This window comes from Macaca nemestrina, chromosome X (assembly GCF_043159975.1).
Source record: "Macaca nemestrina isolate mMacNem1 chromosome X, mMacNem.hap1, whole genome shotgun sequence".
Taxonomy (NCBI): Eukaryota; Metazoa; Chordata; class Mammalia; order Primates; family Cercopithecidae; genus Macaca; species Macaca nemestrina.
Window position 1 is genome coordinate 82,002,182 of NC_092145.1, and position 20,648 is coordinate 82,022,829.

A 20,648-nucleotide genomic window follows, 5' to 3' on the forward strand; every position below is an offset into this window, starting at 1 on the left:
ACATATATATATATGTATATACCAAGACCATATATATACCAAGACTGGTATATGTATGTAACAGGAAGACCAGCAATTCAGTAAAAATCTGAAGGACGTGACCAAATAGTTCATAGGAAAAGAAATACGAAATACAGATGGCTTATAAATACATGAAAAGATTCACAACCTTACTCATAATAAAAAATTGGAAATTAAACTACAAGGAGGTTCTATTTCTTATCCATTAAAGTGAGACAAAGATTAAAAATTGTTATTAAAGCCTGTGTTTGCAAAGATGTAGGGAAACAGGCAGTCAGTGTTGGTATATAAACTGTAGAATTTCTTTGAAGAATAACTTGGAGATGATTATCAAAATTTAATATACATGATGAAGTATTTAGAGGGAAGTGTACGAATATCTGCAGCTTACTCTGAAATGTGTCAAAAAGGAAGGTGGATAGAATACGTGATGAACAAAGTACACTAAAATGTTAATGGTGGAGTTCAGGTGGTGAGTATACAGGAGTCCTCTGTAAAATTGTTTCTTTTGTTTGTTTGAAAGTGTTCATAATAAAACATTGGAAAATAATATGCTTACATCTTTGGGTCAGCAATTCTAAGAATCTGCCCTGATATACTGGCACATGTGCATAAAGATATATTTACACAAATACTCATTGCAACATTCTAGTGATGAAAGATTTGATACAACCTAAATGTCCTTCCGTAGGGAACTGGTTACATGAGTAACCATTCAGTGAAATGTTCTGTAGACATTAAAAAAATGAGACAGACGTATTTGAAATTATCTCCAAGTTACTTATATATGAAAAAGCAAAACCAGTATAATATACAGTACTATCCTTTGTGTCATGTTTGTACATGCATAATATATCTCTGAAAGGATACAGAAGAAACTGGTAAAACAGGTTTCTCCAGAGAGATTTGGCAGTGGTGAAGGTGATGTGGTTCTGGGTAGGAGCAAGACTCACTGGTTATCCTTCAGTACAGTTTGATTTTTTTCATGAAAGAGTATTACTAAGTACTGACTTACGAAGGGCGTGTTAGTTCTAAGAATTCTTTCTGAACTGGAATGGGTGTTCAGGATATTCACAGTGGAGTTCATTTGAAAGGTGACTTTAAGAAACATTTGACAATCATTTTACGTCATGCTTCTAAGAATGTGAGAGGACTTTTTCCATTCTCAAGCCCTTTTAAGGAAGTTTTTTTCACCTAGATCTAATTGCTCTAGATATGCCCACTGTTCAGCAAACTGGAAATTCTTGTTTTTTTCTGACTATAACACAACTACATAGCTGACATATGTACTCATTTCCATTAAACCAGCACATGTGTTTTTGTGACAAATGTGGACACAAAATTTTTTGTTTAAATAGAATAGCCTCCACCAAGTAAATATGAGAAGCTTAAAAGTTTAGTATCTATAGCTAACCTGATGTTCACTTTTTCCTCCTGCTTGTTATAGACTGGAAAGGAAAAATTAGCTGCCTGATTTTTAAATTCTGAAATGATTTCTTAGTTTAGAATCAAGTAGTCTAAACCAAGTCTTTAATACGTACACAGTAATATTTATTGTTATAAAAGGTGTATTAAAAACTGCTTAGTAAATTTTACATGTATAAAAACTTTTAGTGCTCAGGATTTAGTAATTTTGTATAAATTTTTGTGAAATATATCCTGCAGTTTTCTGATTTATTATGATTTTGCTTTTTAATATAACTTTTTACATTACACAAGTAGCACCTGTTTCTTGTAGAATACTGTAAAATTGCAAAGATGTCCAGAAAAGATAAAACTACCTTGAATCTCACCACCAAAGATAACTGCTATTAACTAACATCCTCCTGGTATGTATTTTTGTAGTTCTGTATGTTTGAGGGGGGAGATATAAAGAGAGGAGTTTTTAAGCAAAAATGGATCATATTATAAATATTAGGAGGCAGTGTAACATCTTACCTCCTAATGAAACTGCATTCAGCATTCTCTGAAATGAAACTGAAATCGACAAGTCAATTGAGTCCCGGTTCCACTATTTGTTAGTTACATGACCTTAGGAAAATTTTTAACTCCTTTAAGCCTCATGGAGAAAATAGAGGTGCTTACCTCTTAGGGTTGTTGTAAAAATTAAATGGATAATTCATGTAAAACACTCTGTGTGTGTAAGTTATAATATCTTTGTATGGCTTACATTTAGAATAGTTATTTTTACTTAAAAATGCAATTTAAGTCCTTTTTAAAATCATAATTTTATCTATTTCTTGCTTAGTATTTAGACCCCTTCCAGCTCAGTTTTGAAATATTTGTCTTTTATTCCCCAAGTGCTTAGGTTTGTACATTTAAGCATATTATAAATTAGTTACATATACTAATTATACTATAACCTTTACTTTTTAGTAAAATCTGTAAATAACAGTTAAAATTCTTCCATGTTGAAATATGCTTATATCTCGCTTAGTTGGAGACTAGCCTAGGGCTTGTTTGTGGTCTTGTTTTTATAGTTTAAGATCAAAGTACCTTCCATTGTTCCTAGACAGGAGTAGGATTACTTGGGACTAGTGAGGTCACTTAGTCACTATGGCTGCCTATAAAGCTTACAGTGATAATTGATTAGTTCTGTATCTTTATTCCCTCTTTCCTCAGGACTCCATATCGTCCACAGCCTAGATGAAGTCAATTTCATACAGAACCTTGTGTTTTACATTGAAGCTGCATATAAAACTGCTGTGAGTACTCATTTTAGAATGGATTTTAGACATACGATGTTTTTGTTTTCTAAATACTGGGCAACTCAGTTGTTTTCTTAATGCTACTGCTTATAGTGAACCAACCTAAAAGGCTTCTGGCAGAAACTGTCTTTAGCCTCTTGCTTTATTAAGACCTGTGATCCTACGTCTTCTCTTCAAGGGGGTTACAGAGACAAGAGGGTCAGGATGCTATTCTTTCATTCCTTTCAAACTCTGTGATATCTCATGGTATGTATTTGGCAATCTGGGCTAAATTGTGGTCTTATTTTAATGATTTAAGGTCTTAAGAGCAAGATAGCTAGGTTGTATTGTGGGTCAGTTAGCTACTTAGAAACAAAATTTAGTCATGTTTGTAATATTATCTGCAGGTGTTGATTCAGTGCTTACAATGCAAAAAAGTTATTTTTCCTTACAACTACCATATGAGGTAGGTTTCTGTTAAATCATAATATATTTAACATCTTCTCTATATAAAATGTTAAGTTAGACACTATACAGGAATGCGATTTTTTTTCTTCTACAGTCTAACATAGACAACTTTTCATTGTTGTTCACTGAAGCCTTATTCGTAATCTCCCAAACTGGAAATAACCCAAATATCTATCAACAAGTAAATGGATAAACAAACTGTGATATATCCATAAAATAGAATACTACTCATCAATAAAAAGGAATGAACTGTTGATTCATGCATCAGTGGGTGAATCTCAAAGGCATTATGCTTAGTGAAAGAAGTCAGACAAAAAATGTACAGACTGTATGATTCTACTCGCATAAAATTCTAGAAATCTATAGTGACAGAAAGCAGATCCATGATTGCCTCAGGACAGGAGCAGAGGGAGAGATGAATTACAGAAGAGTATGAGAAGACTTTTGGAAATTTTGCAATATTCATTATTATGATGATAGCTTCATGCCTGAAAACATATATCAAAATTAATCAAGTTGTACACTTTAAATATGTGCAGGTTTTTTGTATATCAGTTATACCTCCGTAAAGATACAAAAGTTATTATTATTTGTTGAGTATATAAATGCAGTCAATTACTCCAAGACAGTACTGGAGACACACCACCAAAGGTGTCTTCTCTGTGTGCCCCTTTGCTGTGTTTCCATTTCTGTTTCTGTTTTTGTCTGTCGCCCAGGCTGAAGTGCAGTGGCACGATCATGGCTCACTGCAGCCTCAAACTCCCAGGCTCAGGTGATCCTCCCACCTCAGCCTCCTGAGTAGTTGGGACTACAGGTATATGCCACCACATCTGGCTAATTTTTGTATTTTTTGTAGAGACAAGGTTTTGCTATGTTGCCCAGGCTGGTCTCAAACTCCTCGACTCAAGCAATTTCACCCTCCTAGGCCTCTCAAAGTGCTAGGATTACAGGCATGAGCCACCACACCCGGCCTGTTTTCCACTTCTTACTAACCACCCTCCTCCTTTGTGACCAACACATTATTTTTTTATTTCTGTTAATTGTACAGTTATCTTTTAAATATGTTTAAATAAAAATTAGAAATTCATTTACCATTTCTGGTGTACTTTGTTTCTTCATGTAGATTCAGATTTCCAACTGGCATTATTTCCTTCTGCCTGAAAAACTTTCTTTAACATTTCTTCATTCTTCTAGTGATGAATTATTGCAGCTTTTGTATGCCTGAAGAAGTCTTTGTTTCATCTTCGTATTTGAAAAATATTTTCACTAGGTGTAGAATTTTATGATGGCAGATGTTTTTGTCTTTCAGTACTTTAAAAATACTATTCCACTGTCTTCTTGCCTGTATTGCTTCTAATGACAAATTTGTTGTCAACCTTATCTTTGTTCCTCTACATGAATGTGCCTTTTCCCACTGTCTGCTTTTAAAAATTTCTTTTATGTCTGGGCACGGTGGCTCATGCCTATAATTCCAGCACTTTGGGAGGCCGAGGTGGGCAGATCACCTGAGGTCGGGAGTTTGAGACCAGCCTGACCAACATGGAGAAACCTTGTCTCTACTAAAAGTACAAAATTAGCTGGGCGTGGTGGCGCATGCCTGTAATCCCAGGTACTTGGGAGGCCGAGGCAGGAGAATCGCTTGAACCCAGGAGGCAGAGGTTGTGGTGAGCCGAGATCACTCCAGCCTGGGCAACAAGAGTGAAACTCCATCTCAAAAAAAAAAAAAGAAAAGTTTCTTTTATTATTGATTTTAAATACTTTGATCATGATATCTCTTGGTGTTATTTTCTTCACATTTCTTCTGTTTAGGGTCCATTTAGCTCCATGGATCTGTGCATATATAGTTTTCATCAAAAGTTTTCAGCAATTATTTCTTCATACTGTTTTTATGTTCCCCCGCTTCCTTTGGGTATTTAATAACGTGTGTATTCGGCTGTGTGATGTTGTCCCACAGCTCACAGATGTACTGTTTATTTTTATAATTCTTTTTTCCCTCTGTGTTTCATTTTGGATGGCTTCTATTACTATACCTTCGATTTCACGAGTCTTTTTATTTACAATGTCTAATTTGTCACTAATCCCACTCAGTGTATTTTTCAGCTCAGATATAGTTTTATCGCTAAAAGTTGAATTTGAGTCTATTTTTCTATATTCCATGTATCTACTAAGCTTTCTGAATGTATGGAATATAGTTATAATACATGCTTTAATGTCCTTATCTGAGTATTCTAACATCTGTGTTAGTTCCAGGTTGGTTTCATTTGATTGGTTTGTCTCATTATGGGCTATATTTTCCTGCTTCTTTGCATGCCTAGTAATTTTTTATTGGATGAAAGATATCATGAATCTTACCTTGTTGCATCCTAGATATTGTTGTATTCCTGTAAATATTCCCGAGTTTTGTTCAGGGACCTAGTTAATTTAGTTGAAAACAGTTTAATCCATTATTACTTTTAAAATGTGTTACATGGGACCAGAGTCATGTCTAGTCTGGAGCTAGTTATTCCCCCACTACATAGGTAAGACACTTCTGAATACTCTACCCTATGTCCCCTGAATTATGAAGTTTTCTAGTCTGGTTAGTTAGAACAGGCACTATTTCTTGTCCTGTGTGAGCACTAGGTATTTTTTCCCTTTAATTCTTTGGGTGATTCTTTCCCTAGCCTCAAGTAGTTTTCTCACTTACATGCATTCTTCATTATTCTGCTGAATATTTGAGGCGGGCCCTCTGCAGATTTCTGTGGTTTTCTGTGTAGCTTTCCCTTCTCTGTTAATCTGTCCTGCAAATTATGGTTACCTTGGTGTATCTGTACTCTTAGCTCCATTTCTTCAACTCAGGGAGTCTGCCAGGCTCTGTTTAGTTTTTTCCTCCCTGTATAGTGGCTTGGAAACTCTTACAACAGTAGGCTGGGACAGTCATAGGACTCATCCTATTTGCTGCACTTTCTCAGAAATCACTGTCCTTCATTGTGTGATGTTCATTGTATTGAAAACCATTATGTCATAAATAGTTTTTTAGTTGTTGCAGGTGGGAAGGTAAATCTGGAACCTGTTACTTCATATTCACCGGAAGCACCAACCTAACATAGATAATTTTATGCAAACAGACATTATTTGTTGACTGATGGCTTTGCTTTTGACACCACAGGCCTGCTGTGGTTCAGTGCGGAAGTTAGGGTTCTTTGGCCTCTCCATTATATCCAATGATTATAACAGTAGAATTATTGATATTTCTGTATTCTCATACTCTAACCTTTGCTGCACAAACTAGAATGGAGCTGGATTGGGGGACAGGTAAGGCCAACCATCATGGCTTACCTTCCTGAAACTTCACTTTAACTCAGAGATTTGGCATGAAAAGTAATTAAAGGTAGATACAGAGATATAGATGTGGTGGGAGGGTGTGTGTGTGTGTGTGCATGCACATACACGTGAGCACATGTCTGTTTGCAAGTTCCATTTCATAAGAGGGCCTAGAAGCAATGACACCTCAGTGATAATGAGCGTACCCAGTGCCCAGGTCTTGGATTCTGACTATCATTTTCTGATCAAATAAACCAGGGCTTCTTATGGAAGTGGTTGATTCCAGGGCTATGGTGGGGAAAATACGAGATAAGATTGGAGCATCTTATAGTGCCAAAAAGTGAAAAAATGTTCAAAAAGGGAGTGTTTGGTTTTGTTATGTTTTGTTTTGAGACAGGGCCTCTCTTTGATGCCCAGGCTAGAATGCAGTGGTGCAATCATGGCTTACTTCAGCTTCAACCTCCTGGACTCAAGCTATCTTGCCACTTCATCCTCCCTAGTAGTTGGAACTATAGACAAGCACCATCATGCCTGGCTAATTTAAAAAAATTGTAGAAACAGGGTCTCACTGTGTTGCCCAGGTTGGTCTCAAACTCCTGGGCTCAAGTGATCCTCCCACCTCAGCCTCCTAAATTGCTGGGATTTCAGGCAGGACCTACCATGTTCAGCCATGCTCAAAAAGGAATAGGCATGTCAAAAGGTCACAGGAGCCAACCTGAAAGAGCACCCAAAGCCAAAGCTGGAGCAGTTTGAACAACAAAATAAATAGTGATAGTGTTTTATTATAAGCCAGAGAAAAACCTAAATATCTGTAAGTTCATAGCAATATAAATAACTGAATGAATAAATAAATAAATAAATAAATAAATAAATAAATGGGAGAGAAAGGACAGCTCTTCCTTAGAGAAGAGTTGCAACTAATGGCTGTAGGAGTAATGAAGAGAACTAGAAAATCACCATTAAAACACCACTGTAATAATTGTTTCTGGCAAGATCCATCAGTGGATGCTGAATTAGTGGGTTAATGTTTGAGAGAAACAGGATATTTGCATGCTCCTAAAGTATCTCTCTCAAGATATTTCTTAATTACAAAGGAAAAAATAGTAACAGTAGAATTGAGAAACCCAGCAGACATCACATTAACCAAGTGATAAGGGTTAATATCACCAGTAATAAGATGTTTCAGCATTGTACATCCCTGCTATGATGCACTGAGAAGGACACAGCATAATGTCTGTAATACATATTCTTGCCTAAAATGCATAATCTCAGTCTAATCATGAGAAAACATTAAGCAAACCCAAATTGAGGGAAATCTACTAAATACCTGATCACTAATCTTCAAAGAGTGTCAAGGTCACAAAAGACAAGACTTGAGGAACTGTCACTGAGTAGAAGAGACTTAAAGAAACATGACAAATGCAGCATGAAATTCCGGTTTGGACCCTGGAATGTAAAAAGGCCATTGGTGGGGAAAAAGTGGTAAAATCCAAATACAGTCCATAGTTTGGTTAATAGTATTGTGCTGATGTTAATTTCTTAGCTTTAACTATTGCACTGTGGTTATGTTAGATGTTAACATTAGGGGAAGCTAAGTGAAAGGCATATGGGAACTCTTTGTAGTGTTTTTGCAACTTTTGTATAAGTCTAAAGTTATTCCAAAATAAAAAGTTTTAAAAGTAATTTTAAAATCTGTATGATTGAGGGGATTTATAGAGCTCTGGCTAAGAGGGTAGGCTTTGGAGTGAGATTCCTTGGACTGTAATCCTGGCTCTGTCACTTATTAGCTGTGTGACTTTGAGTGAGTCACTTAACTTCTCTTTGCATCATCAGTTTCATCATCTATAAAATGTAAGGATTAAGGAAGGTAATGTAAAATGCATAAATAAGTGCATGGTACATTGTCAGTACCAATAGAGAGTAAAGTTAGAATGAACATTTACAATAAAATATTAGGCTGCTCTTTAGGCTCCATCTTCCAGATCTACTGGGTATTTGCTTTAATGAAAAATTTTGAGAAGCACCTCTCCAGATAGACTGAGTTATAGTTCTTAGCCCTCCTGATTAACTGTTGAGGAGTCTTCCAACAGCTTGGAGGCTCCAGTAGAATTTAAAGCTATTGGCAAAGTAGCTGCAGGGGCCACCCAACTCATTAGCATCTCCTTAATAAGCATTGTGGGTATGTGTGTGTATGTGTGTGTATGTGTATGTATATATATATAAAATTAGTTACTCCTAGTGTCTTATGTTCAAGGGCAAACACTTCCTGCATCTAGGAAGTATTTAGTAGTTATGACTTGCTAACTGTATATTGGTTATTTTATGCCAGGACTTCGGGATATGGGAACGTGGAGACAAGACCAACCAAGGGATCTCAGAGTTGAATGCCAGTTCAGTTGGAATGGCAAAGGTAATTTTCCTTTCTTGTTTATACTGCGCATGGGATAAGGAAGTCTGGTGTCCCTTTGTCACAGATAAAACTTAATGTGAGTGTGGACCATAATCAAATTAATTATTATTTTAAACCACAGGCAACATTCAGATTCTCCTGTAGAACCGTGGATATGTAGATGAAAACTTTCATAAGCTGCAGATTTGATATCCAACTGCTTTTGTGGCATGTGTTTACTTATATTATATCCCATAGGGTCGTGAAAGGACTTAAACTAAACTTATCATCTCTACCATTACAAAAACAAGCAAAAGAAGGCTTTTATTCCTTCCATTTACCAGTTGACCAAGCTTTATATCAAGGAATCATCTCTCAATCCTCTGTCCTCTTTATTTTCCTCCATCCCCCAAATCATCATCATCATCATCATCATCATCATCATCATTAGCAGCAACAGCATTACTGTTCAACTTGGCTCTACTTTTTCATCCTACCCACTCTTGTCTTCTCTGGAAACAGCAAGAAGACATACAATAAGATAGCAGGAATAGGATCAAACATATCCATTATGAGAAATATGCATGATTTAGTCTCTCTTACTAATATGCAAAGACATAGATTGATTTTAAAAACTAAAAGAAAATCCAATATATGCTGTCTATAAGAGCTCTAATATAACAAAATGATACAGAAATGTTAAAAACAGAAGGATAAGCAAAATACAGTCTGACAAACATGAAAAAGAGCTAGGGTGACTATGTGAATGTCAAGTGAAGTAGAATTCAAAGTAAAAAATATTACATAGAACAAAGAGGACAAGGGGAGTCAGAATTTCATTCTATTTTTGTTTTATTTTATTTATGTGTATATGTATGTATGTATGTATGTATGTATTTATTTTGAGACGGAGTCTCGCCTTGTTGCCCAGGCTGGAGTGCAGTGGCACGATCTCGGCTCACTGCAACCTCCACCTCCTGGGTTCAAGAGATTCTCCTGCCTCAGTCTCCCGAGTAGCTGGGACTACAGGCCACCATGCCCAGCTAATTTTTTTATTTTTATTTTTAGTAGAGACAGGCTTTTGTCATGTTGACCAGGCTAGTCTCGAACTCCTGACCTCAGGTGATCCATCTGCCTCGGCATCCCAATGTGCTGGAATTACAGGCATGAGCCACCGCGCCTGGCCTAACAATCTCATAGTGCACTGAACAACATAACCAAACATCCTTCCATGTCATTTCAGACAGACAAATTTAGTTCATTCTTTTCAGCTGCTATACAGTATTCAATAATTGCTCCATTGACAGAATTGTCTTTATTTTTTAATATTCCAGATAATGCTTTAGTGAAGATCCTTGTACATACATCCAGGTAAATTTACACAAATATTTTTATAGGAAAAATTCCTAAAAGTGGAACCCTTAAGTTAAGGGATGTATACTTTTAAATTGCCCTTCAAAAATATTTCCAGTAGTTTACATTTCCCCACCCTCATATGATGGATATATGTCATTATATACCATAGATGTCATTTTTCTTTTCTTTTTTTTTTTATCATAAGCTGTTTCTTTCAGTGAATAAAAGTGTTTGACAGAGAAATACCTTTGGAAACAAACATTGAGAACATGTTATTACAACCTGTTTCTTTTTGCACTGGTACTTATTATTACAAGTTTACATATAGAGCTTTTTTGCCATTTTTCTCAATACCTGGATATTATCAGTATTTTTGTATATTTGATTTAAAGTTTTTTCCACTTAAACTTTTTTACTTTTTATTTTGTAATCATTTCTGACTTAGAGGAAAGTTATAATAATTGTACAAAGAATTCCTATATAGTATCCTTCACTCAAGTTCCCTACTTGTTAATATTTGCTTTATCTTTTTCTCTGATTAAACAAAACACACACACACACACACAATTATTTTTTTCTGAACCAGTAGAGAGTACATTGCAGACATGAGCCCCATTACTCCTAAATATTTCAGTGTGAATTTCCTCAAGAACTCTTTTATAACCATGATACAAGCATCAAAATCAGGAAATGAACACTGGCATTATACTGCCACCTAATTGACATAACCCATTCACATTTATTTAGTTGTCCCAATAATGTGATTTATGGCAAAAAAAATCCTTTTGATCCGGGATCCAGTCTAAGATAACATATTACATTTAATCGTAATGTCTCTTTAGGCTTCTTCAGTCTGGAGTCCTTACTTGTCTTTCATGACCTTAGCATTTTTTAAGAGTATAGGCCAGTTATTTTACAGAATGATCCTTGATTTGATTTTGTGTGATATTTCCTCACGATTAGATTCAGATTATGTGCTTTTGGCAAGAATACCACAGACATGATGCTGTGTTCTTAGTTTATTATCAGGAAGCACATGATGTGAATTTGTCCCATTACTGTTGATGTTATCTTTTATTAATTCATTAAGGTGGTATCTACCAGGTTTCTCCACTGTAAATTTTCTGTTTTCCCTTTGTAATTGCTATGACTTGAATGTTTGTGGTCCCCCCTCACCAAAATTCATATTGAAACTTAATTACCAATGCACCAGTATTGAGAGGTGGAGCCTTTAAGCTGTGACTGGATCATGAGGGCTGTTCCCTCATGAATGCATTAATCCACTCATGGATTAATGGATTAGTGAGTTATCATGGGAATGGGACTGGTTGCTTTATAAGAAAAGGAAGAGACACTTGAGCTAGCACACTCAGGCCCCCTCATCATGTGATATCCCATTTCACCTCGGGACTCTGCAGAGTTTCTACCAGTCAGAGGCCCTCACCAGACAGGGCCCCTTGACCTTGGACTTATCAGCATGATGAAGGGGAGCTGGGTGCTATTCCTCAAGACAGTGGAAGAAAGACCCCAAGGCATTTCAGAGACCTTAGATGCTGCCTTTTCCATCACAGGCCCAAAGGCCTAGGAGGGCAGAATAGTTTCAGGGGACAGGCCTGGGGTGTTCTTTATGGTGTTCTTTATGCCCAGGACTGCCTTGGGACTCTACTCCCGGCACCCCTGCTTCAGTGTTTACTCAGCTCATGCCACTACTCCAAAAGGTCCAAGTGATAAACCTTGAAGGTATCCATGTGGTGTTAATTCTGCAGGTCCACAGAATGCAAGAGCTGCAGAAGCATAGCAGCTTCCACCTGGATCTCAAAGGATATATAAAACAGCTTCTGGGCCCAGGCAGAGACTTGTCACAGGGGTGGAACCATCACAGAGACCCCCCGCTAGAGCAACACTGAAGCAGAAACATGGGGTTGCAGCTTCCACAGAGAGTTCCCACTAGGGCAGGACCACCACTGGAATGCCAGAACTGTAGAGTCACTGGCAGCATGCAAGGCCTGCCTGGGAAAGCTTCAGGCACCAGACTTCAACCCACAGAAGCAGCCACCTGTACTGCACCCATCAAAGCCATAGGGGCAGGGCTGCCTGAGGCCTTAGAGACCCAATCCCAACCCGAGCATGGAGTCAAAAGAGATTATTCTTCAACTTTCAGATTTAATGTCTGCTATGCTGGGTTTAAGACTTGCTTTAAGCCTGTTATTCCTTTCTTTTTAGCTATTCCTGTCTTTTGGAATGAGAATATCTCTGTCTGTCTTAATTCCTGTACCACCATTGTATCTTGAAAGTTGATAAATTGTTTTGATTTCAGACTCACAGATGAGATTTTGGACTTTTGAGTCTTATCCTTGGTGCTGGAATGAGTTAAGACTTTGAGGCTATGGGGGTTAGAATGAATGTAGTTATATGTGAAAAGGACATGACTTTGGCGGGGGCAAGGAGTAGAATAGTAAGGCAGTAATTAATGAGTATTTTGTGCCTGGCCAACTTCTACTTACCCTATAGGTCTCAGTTTAGTTGTCATTTCTTCAGGGAAGACTTTCAAAACTGCCTTCTACCCCCAAGACTAGGTCAAGTCTGCCCCTTAATTGAGGAATTACAGATAACTAATAAATACTAGAAATAATATTCAATCTTGTTAGCAATTTAATGCATGTGAATGCAACAGATATACCATTTTTTATAACATTAGGAAAAAAATTTAAGATAATACATTGTTTGCATTAAGGAAGGTATTGTCATATACTGCTAGTGATAGCTATGTTGGTACAACTTGCAAGAAAAGCAATTTAGCATTATGCCTTAAAAATTATTCATACTCTTTTACCCAATGATTCTACTTCAGGGAATTGATGCTTACAAAATAATTCAAAATGAGTACAAAGAGCTATTTTATTAGCTTGACAGCCATTATTGCGAGCCTACCATATGCCATACTGTGTGCTAGATATTAGCGAAGACATAATCCCTGACCTCAAGGAATTTATAATTTAGCAAGAGATGTTTATCAAAGTTCTATTTCTAATAGCACAAAATTAAAGGCGACCTAAATTTCCAACAATTGGTAAATGGCTAAAATATACTTTATTATAGCCATATGAGATAATAGTATTCCAAAATAGTTTTTGTAACGTGGAAAAATACTTATCCTATATTATCAACTGTAAAAAGTAGGATACCAGATGTGATCTCAACTGTATACAAATAGACAGAAAAAACTAATAAAAAACATGTCAAAAATGTTAAAAGTGGTTGTTTTGGGTGATTTTCTTGCCCTCTCTGTACTTTACTATGTTTTCAAAATATTTTGTAAGGAGTGTGTTTTACTTTTATGATCAAAAAATATATTTAGAAAAGTAAGAAATAAATAAATTCTATTTTAAAAAACATAATATCTCATTTATATGTGGAATCTAAAGAAGTTGAACTCATAGAAGGAAGGAGTACAATGATGTTACTTAACGTATGATGCTTAACCTGATAGTGCTACAAACTCCTTACCTTTTTCTGAGACAATATGGGAGACAAAGAAAAACTCAGAATGCCCTGGGAATAAATAATGTTATTTTATTATAAATTCTGTCAGACATATTCAAAAGTGATATCATGTAGGTTGATAAGATACTGGGGTATAGGGAGAAGAAATATATATCTTTCTAATGCTAAACTTGTCCTTTCCTTTCTTGTTCCTCACAGGCAGCCCTGGAAGCATTAGATGAACTGGATCTGTTTGGTGTAAAAGGTGGGCCTCAATCCGTTATCCATGTCCTGGCTGATGAAGTACAACACTGCCAGGTAAGAGATTATGGAAAATGGAAATAGCAAATTTTATTCTTGCCCAGATTCAGATTTAAGCATGAGCTTTAGATTAAGGATAGCTGAATGAGAGAGAGTGTATCATCTGATTAATTACCATATACCAAAAATATCTTTAGCAAGCATACTGTACCAAGATAAGCCTAATATAGCATGGGCTATAAAATAGATCATAATCCTGTTCTGTAGCCCAAGGTTATAAAGGGATCCCACCATACTACATGAAATTATCCACCACTGTCATATCAAAAGGATATGGTCTCTCTTTCTGAGTATCTCCTTTTCTAAATATATAAAGAAAACAAGAGATGATAGATTTTTAGTATTCTTGTTAGTGTTTCTGAAACATTCTCTTGTCCCTGGTTGGCTCTAAGCTTAGATATTTGGAGATTAGACTTTAAGTGGCAAATATGTATTTTCAATTTTGTTTAGGATTACTCTCCATATGGAAAGATTAAGGCTTTTCTCATTGGCATGAAGAATTTTCTCCTTTTCTTTAAACCCTGATTAGATACCATAGGGTCCTATTGAATATAAACTCATCTCCAATTTTAAAAACATAAAATTTCCCAGAGAAAAAAAATATGTCAGAAGTAGAGGAGCTGAGCCTTCCCTATCCTGCTTCTCAGCAGCTATGTTTTCTCTTGACTTTATTCTTAAGTAGTTGCTAATGGAGCAACAGCACTGTGGGTGGTATAATAATGTTAGAATATTCCTTATCCATGAGTAACTGGTTAAGAATCAGGATAGGGAAGTATTGAGAGCAGAATTAAGACAAGGGGTGATTTACAGAAATTGCTGGTTTTCTAAGTTCTAACTATTGAGTAATGTCTAGATTTTCTTGTGAATGGTCCTCTTCTACATAAATCTTTTGAAACTAAAGCTATTAGTTTTATAATGCCAAGGTATTTAATAACCTACTTAAAATAGATAAAGAATATTCTGTTCTATTCTGTCAAACATATTCAAAAGTGATATCATGTGTGTTGATAAGATATTGGGGTAAAGGGAGAAGAAATACATCCTTTTATATAAACTTAACTACTTTTCTCTTAGTCTATCCTGAATTCACTACTGCCCCGTGCTTCAACATCAAAAGAGGTTGATGCTAGTCTACTCTCAGTGGTTTCTTTCCCTGCCTTTGCAGTAGAGGATAGCCAGTTGGTAGAGCTCACGAAACAGGAAATCATCACCAAGCTTCAGGTATGTCCATATGTGCCTTTGTTTTATTTAAGGCTGTGACTTTAAGGGTAAATTGTGCCTTTGAGGGCCTTAAGTATGACCTGTGACTGTGATTTCAAGAAACCTTTAAGTTTTCTGAGTTGTCTTTACAGTTTCTTTTAAAAGTGTTAAAGCTTCTACAGCCATTGCTGATAGTAATGCAGGGTGGCACACCCACTTTAGAAAACAGTTTGGCAGTTTCTTATAAATTTAGTCATATACTCTCCCTATAACCCAACTATGTCATCCTAGAAATCTACCCTACAGAAATGAAAACTTACGCTCACGAAAAAATCTGCACACAAATGTTTACAGCAGCTTTATTCATAATTGCCAAAAACTGGAAAAAACCTTCAACAGAGGAAGGGATAAACAAATTACACTATATGCATGCAGTAGAATACTGCTCAACAATAAAAAAATACAAGGTACCAACTTGATCAGATTTAATCATGGTGTATAATCTTTTCGATATGCTATCGGATTTGTTTTGATAATATTTTGTTGAGGATTTTTGCATCTGTGTTCATCAGGGATATTGGCCCATGGGTTTTCTGTTCTTGTTGTGTCCTCGTCAGTTTTGATTTCAGGGTACTGCTGGCCTTGTAGTGAGTTTGGAAGAAGTCCCTCCCCTTCAATTTATTGGAGTAGTTTGGTTTTAGCTCTTTAAAAGTTTGGTAGAACTCAGCAATAAAGCCATCCATTCCTGGACTTTTCTTCATTGGAGTACATTTTATTACTGATTCAATCCCATTACTTGTTATTCGTCTTTTCAGGTTTTCTGTTTCTTCTTGGTTCAATCTTGTTTGGGTGTATGTGTCCAGAAATGTACCTGTTTTCTCTAGGGCTTCCAATTTCTTGGCACATACTTATGGGGTATCGGTTATAATGTCTCTTTTTTATTTCTGATTTTATTTACTTGGGTCTTTTATTCTTAGTCTGGCTAATGGTTTGCCAATTTTGTTTATTTAAAAGACTTTTCATTTTGTTGATCTTTTGTATTTTTTGGCCTTGATTTCACTTGTTTCTGTTTTGGTCTTTGTTATTTCTTTCCTTCTATTAATTTGGGGTTCTGTTTGTTCTTTTCTAATTCCTTGAGGTGCATCATTAGGTTGTTTATGTCAAATCTTTTTTTTTTTTTTTTGAGACGGAGTCTCGCTGTCGCCCAGGCTGGAGTGCAGTGGCACGATCTCGGCTCACTGCAAGCTACGCATCCCAGGTTTACGCCACTCTCCTGCCTCAGCCTCCTGAGTAGCTGGGACTACAGGCGCCCACCACCTCGCCCGGCTAGTTTTTTGTATTTTTTAGTAGAGACGGGGTTTCACCGTGTTAGAGAGGATGGTATCGATCTCCTGACCTCGTGATCCGCCCGTCTCGGCCTCCCAAAGTGCTGGGATTACAGGCTTGAGCCACCGCGCCCAGCCTTATGTCAAATCTTTCTACTATTTTGATGTAGGCATTGATTGCCATAAACTTCCTTCTTAGTACTGCTTTTGCTGTATCCCATAGGTTTTGGGATGTTATGTTTCCATTTTTGTTTATTTTAAGAAATTTTAAAGTTTTTTTCTTAATTTCTTCATTGAGGAGCATGTTTAATTTCTATGTATCTGTACAGTTTCAAAAGTTTCTCTTGTTATTGATTTTTAGTTTTCATTGCAGTCAGAAAAGAAAATTGATAATGATTTCAATTTTTAAAAGTTTGTTGAGACATGTTTTATCGCCTAATATATAATCAGTCCTGGAGAATGTTCCATGTGCTGATGTGTTTTCTGTACCTGTTGGATGAAATGCTCTGTAAATGTCTGTTAGGTCCATTTGGTCTATAATGCAGTTTAAATCTAGTATTTCTTTGTTGATTTTCTGTATAAATGATCTATCTAATGCTAAGAGTAGAATGTTGAAGTCTCCTACTATTATTGTACTGGAGTCTAACTCTCCTTTTAGATCTAATAATATTTGGTTCATATATCTGGATGCTCCAATGTTAGGTGCATATATATTTACAATTATTATAACCTCTTGCTGAATTGATCCTTTTATTATTATATAATGACATTCTTTGTCTCTTTTTACTGTTTTTAACTTAAAACCTATTTTATCTGATATAAGTATAGCTACTCCTGCTTGATTTTGGTTTGTATTTGCGTGGAACATCTTTTTCCATTCCTTCCAATTTAGTCTGTGTGTGTCTTTACAGGTGAAGTGACTTTCTTGTAGGCATCATGAGTCTTGTTTTTCTTATCCATTCAGCCAATCTACGTCTAAATTGAGAAATTTAATCTATTTACATTCAAGGTTATTATTGATAAATGAGGACTTTCTCCTGTTATTTTGTTAATTGTTTTCTGGTTGTTTTGTATATCCTTTGTTCCTTTCTTCCTCTCTTATTGTTTATCTTTACAGTTTGGCGATTTTCTGTAGTGTAAGGCTTGATTCCTTTCTCTTTCTCTTTCTCCTTTCTATATGTGCTGTACTAGTGAGTTTTATACTTTTGCGTGTTTTCATGATGATAGTTATGATACTTTCACTTCCAGTTGTAGGACTCCCTTAGGCATTTCTCGTAAGGTTTATCTAATTCTGGGTATAGTGTTCTTGCCTGACAGGTTTTTTTTTTTTTTCCCCAGCACTTAGAATATGTCATCTCATTCTCTTCCAGCCTGTGAGATTACTACTGAGAAATCTGTTGTTAGTCTAATGAAGCTTCCCTTATACGTAACCTTATGCTTTTCTCTTGCTGTTTTTAAAATTTTCTCTTCATCTTTGACTTTTGACATTTTGACTATAATGTACCTTTAAGAGAACATTTTTTGGTTTGAATCTATTTGGGAACCTTTGAGTTTCCTGGATCTGGATATCCATATTTTTCCCAAGAATTGGGAATTTTTCAGCTATTATTTCATCAAATAGGTTTTCTGCACATTTTCTCATCTCTTGTCTTTCTAAAACTTCCATAATGTGATTATGCATTTGCTTTATGGTGTTCTGCAAGTACTATAGGCTTGTTTCATTCTTGGTTTTTTTTCTGTATGCCTGGTTTATTTCAAAAGATATGCCTCCAAGTTCAGAAATTCTTCTGCTTGATCTCATCTGTTGAAGCTCTCGATTGTGTTTTTTATTTCATTAATTGAATTCTTCTGCATTAAAATTTGTTTTTTAAATAATATCTCTGTTGAACTTCTCATCAGATCATGAATTGTTTTCCTGATTATCTATCTTTATCCTTTTATGTCTTGCTGGGTTTCCTTAAGATCATAATTTTGAGTTTCTTTTATAGCATTTCATAAATTTCCTTTTCTTTGAGATCTGTTACTAGATAATTATTATGTCCCTTTGGAGGTATCATGTTTCTTGCCTTTTCATGTTTCTTGTGTCCCTGCATTGATATATGCACATCTGGTGGAGCAGGTACCTCTTCGAATTTATGGAGCAGCTTTGACAGGGAAAGATTTTTTTCTGGAGATGGGTCCTAAGTTGTTGGTTTGGGTAGGGTACACTGGCTTTGGTTCTAGGTGGACACAGTTATTATAGTCTCTGCAGTTTCTTGAGCTGTAATCCACATAATTGATGTTTGTGAGTACCTCGATGGCCTAGGCTGCAGGAGTTTATGAGTGTAGTGGGTAGTTTTGCTGGGGGATGGGCTCCTGAACAGACTGATTCCCAGGCCTGGGGTGTACACATGCATGAGGAGACAGGGCTGCCAGGCTCTTTTTCTAGCCAAGGTCATAGGTACATGGCAGGTCAGGTGGTTCAGGTACTGGTTTGCCCACCAGGGGCAGGGCTGCTGAGTTCCTTGGGGATGTGGGATTGGGAACTGGCTTGCCAGGGGTGGGGCCACTGGGCTGTTTCTCTGATCAGGGACATGGGTCCGTCAGGCTGTTTGTTTCGTCTGTTCCAGGGTTGGCTTTCTACTGTGCAGGACCAGAGTCATGGCCATTCCTGGGGCCAGGCTTCAAGCAGCTGAGGTCATGGCACTGCAGCCACCTGTGTGGGGTTGGTGAAATGATGGCAAGGAGTCAAGGTTGGAGAGGCACAATGGCTACTGGCCCCCAGAGTAGGGGGGGCCAACTACTGCATTACTGCAGTAGCTCCAGTTTCAAGATGGCACTGTGCTGCAGCAGCTTTGGTCATGAGAAATAGGAAGTGCACAACATGTACTTGCACTCTGGAGTAATGCAGCTGTGTGAATTCTAGGCAGCTCCCCAAACTGGGCTCAGAACTTGGGAGGACGGTAGGATTCTCCTATAGTAAGGACTGCAGGTGTCTGGGCTGGCAATGACAGATGGTGGGAGCCTTTTGCTTACCTTTTCTCTGCAAGGGGAAGTCCCTCCTGTCTCTGAGCCAATCCTAATAGGGGAGATGGGGCAGCAGAGCCAGGATGCCTCACTCCCCTCTCTATGCTGCCATCCTGAGCTTTTCCACTTCACAGGGTTCTTGCCAGTCACTTGCTGTACCACAGTGCTCTCCCTCAGACACTCCACTTGAATTTTAGTTGTCTATTAGTTGTTTTGGTCCTTTTTTATGGGGAAGACAGGCATCAGGCACCTCTAGTCGGCCCTCGTGCTCTATGTTGATTCTTTTTTTTTTTTTTTTTTTTTGTCAGTACATTCCAAACATGTATAACTAATGAACATGGCCTAGGACTTTTTTTTATTGGTATTCACTTCAGTAACTTGAATCCACAGATATAAGCAGTATATAACCAGAAAGTTACAAGTAAACACAGATTATACATGCAAATTTCTGTTCACAAAAGTCACATGTGCAAGGTACATGAATTAGAAGCGTGCATCTAGGATTATGGCCAAACTGTTTTTAAGATGCAGAAATGTAAATTTGCATCTTGAAAATATGAAGAGGTGATCTACACACTTCAGAAATCAAATGTTGCTTACACCAGAGATGTACGACAATTATGGGATTCAAGTGACAAGCAATAAGATCTCAAAAATTAGTACTGGTCAAAGAGAATAGGAATATTTTTACATTTCACCGAAAATATATTGACTACTAGAATATGAAATCTAGCAGGTACTCAGGGAAAAAATTACAAAATCTAAAGCCAATTACTTAATATTTCTTATTACCTAAACAACAGCATGACAGCATGACATTAACAGAAAACTGCACCTGCATTTGAATTGCCAATCTCATTTTAATGAAGTTCTCCAAAAATGAAATGCAACCAAAAAAAGGTCAAACTCCAAATGAAAAGTTTGCAAGGCTCAGGTTAAAACATGGAATGTTTCTGATGAAAGTAATAAAAATACTATTGGTTTTGTTCTTTATTAAATGGAATCAAATATTGACATTTCTTTGCAGCTTGGAACTACTAAATTTCATTTTCCCAAATGGTTCTACATTTTTTTCTTAGTGGTGCAAGT

General features: G+C 36.7%; 1 protein-coding gene across 4 annotated transcripts in view; it reads left to right on the forward strand.

The window, feature by feature from the left end:
- The window catches only part of LOC105464743 (phosphorylase kinase regulatory subunit alpha 1), a 130,686-nt gene that overhangs the window by 27,685 nt on the left and 82,353 nt on the right, over positions 1-20,648 (forward strand). For all 4 annotated transcript variants that reach the window (XM_011712795.3, XM_011712796.3, XM_011712798.3 and 1 more), the window contains exons 5-8: positions 2,644-2,726; positions 8,809-8,889; positions 13,927-14,025; positions 15,103-15,249. In XM_011712795.3, the coding sequence (XP_011711097.1) occupies positions 2,644-2,726; positions 8,809-8,889; positions 13,927-14,025; positions 15,103-15,249 (410 nt within the window). The remainder of the gene's footprint in view (positions 1-2,643; positions 2,727-8,808; positions 8,890-13,926; positions 14,026-15,102; positions 15,250-20,648) is intronic.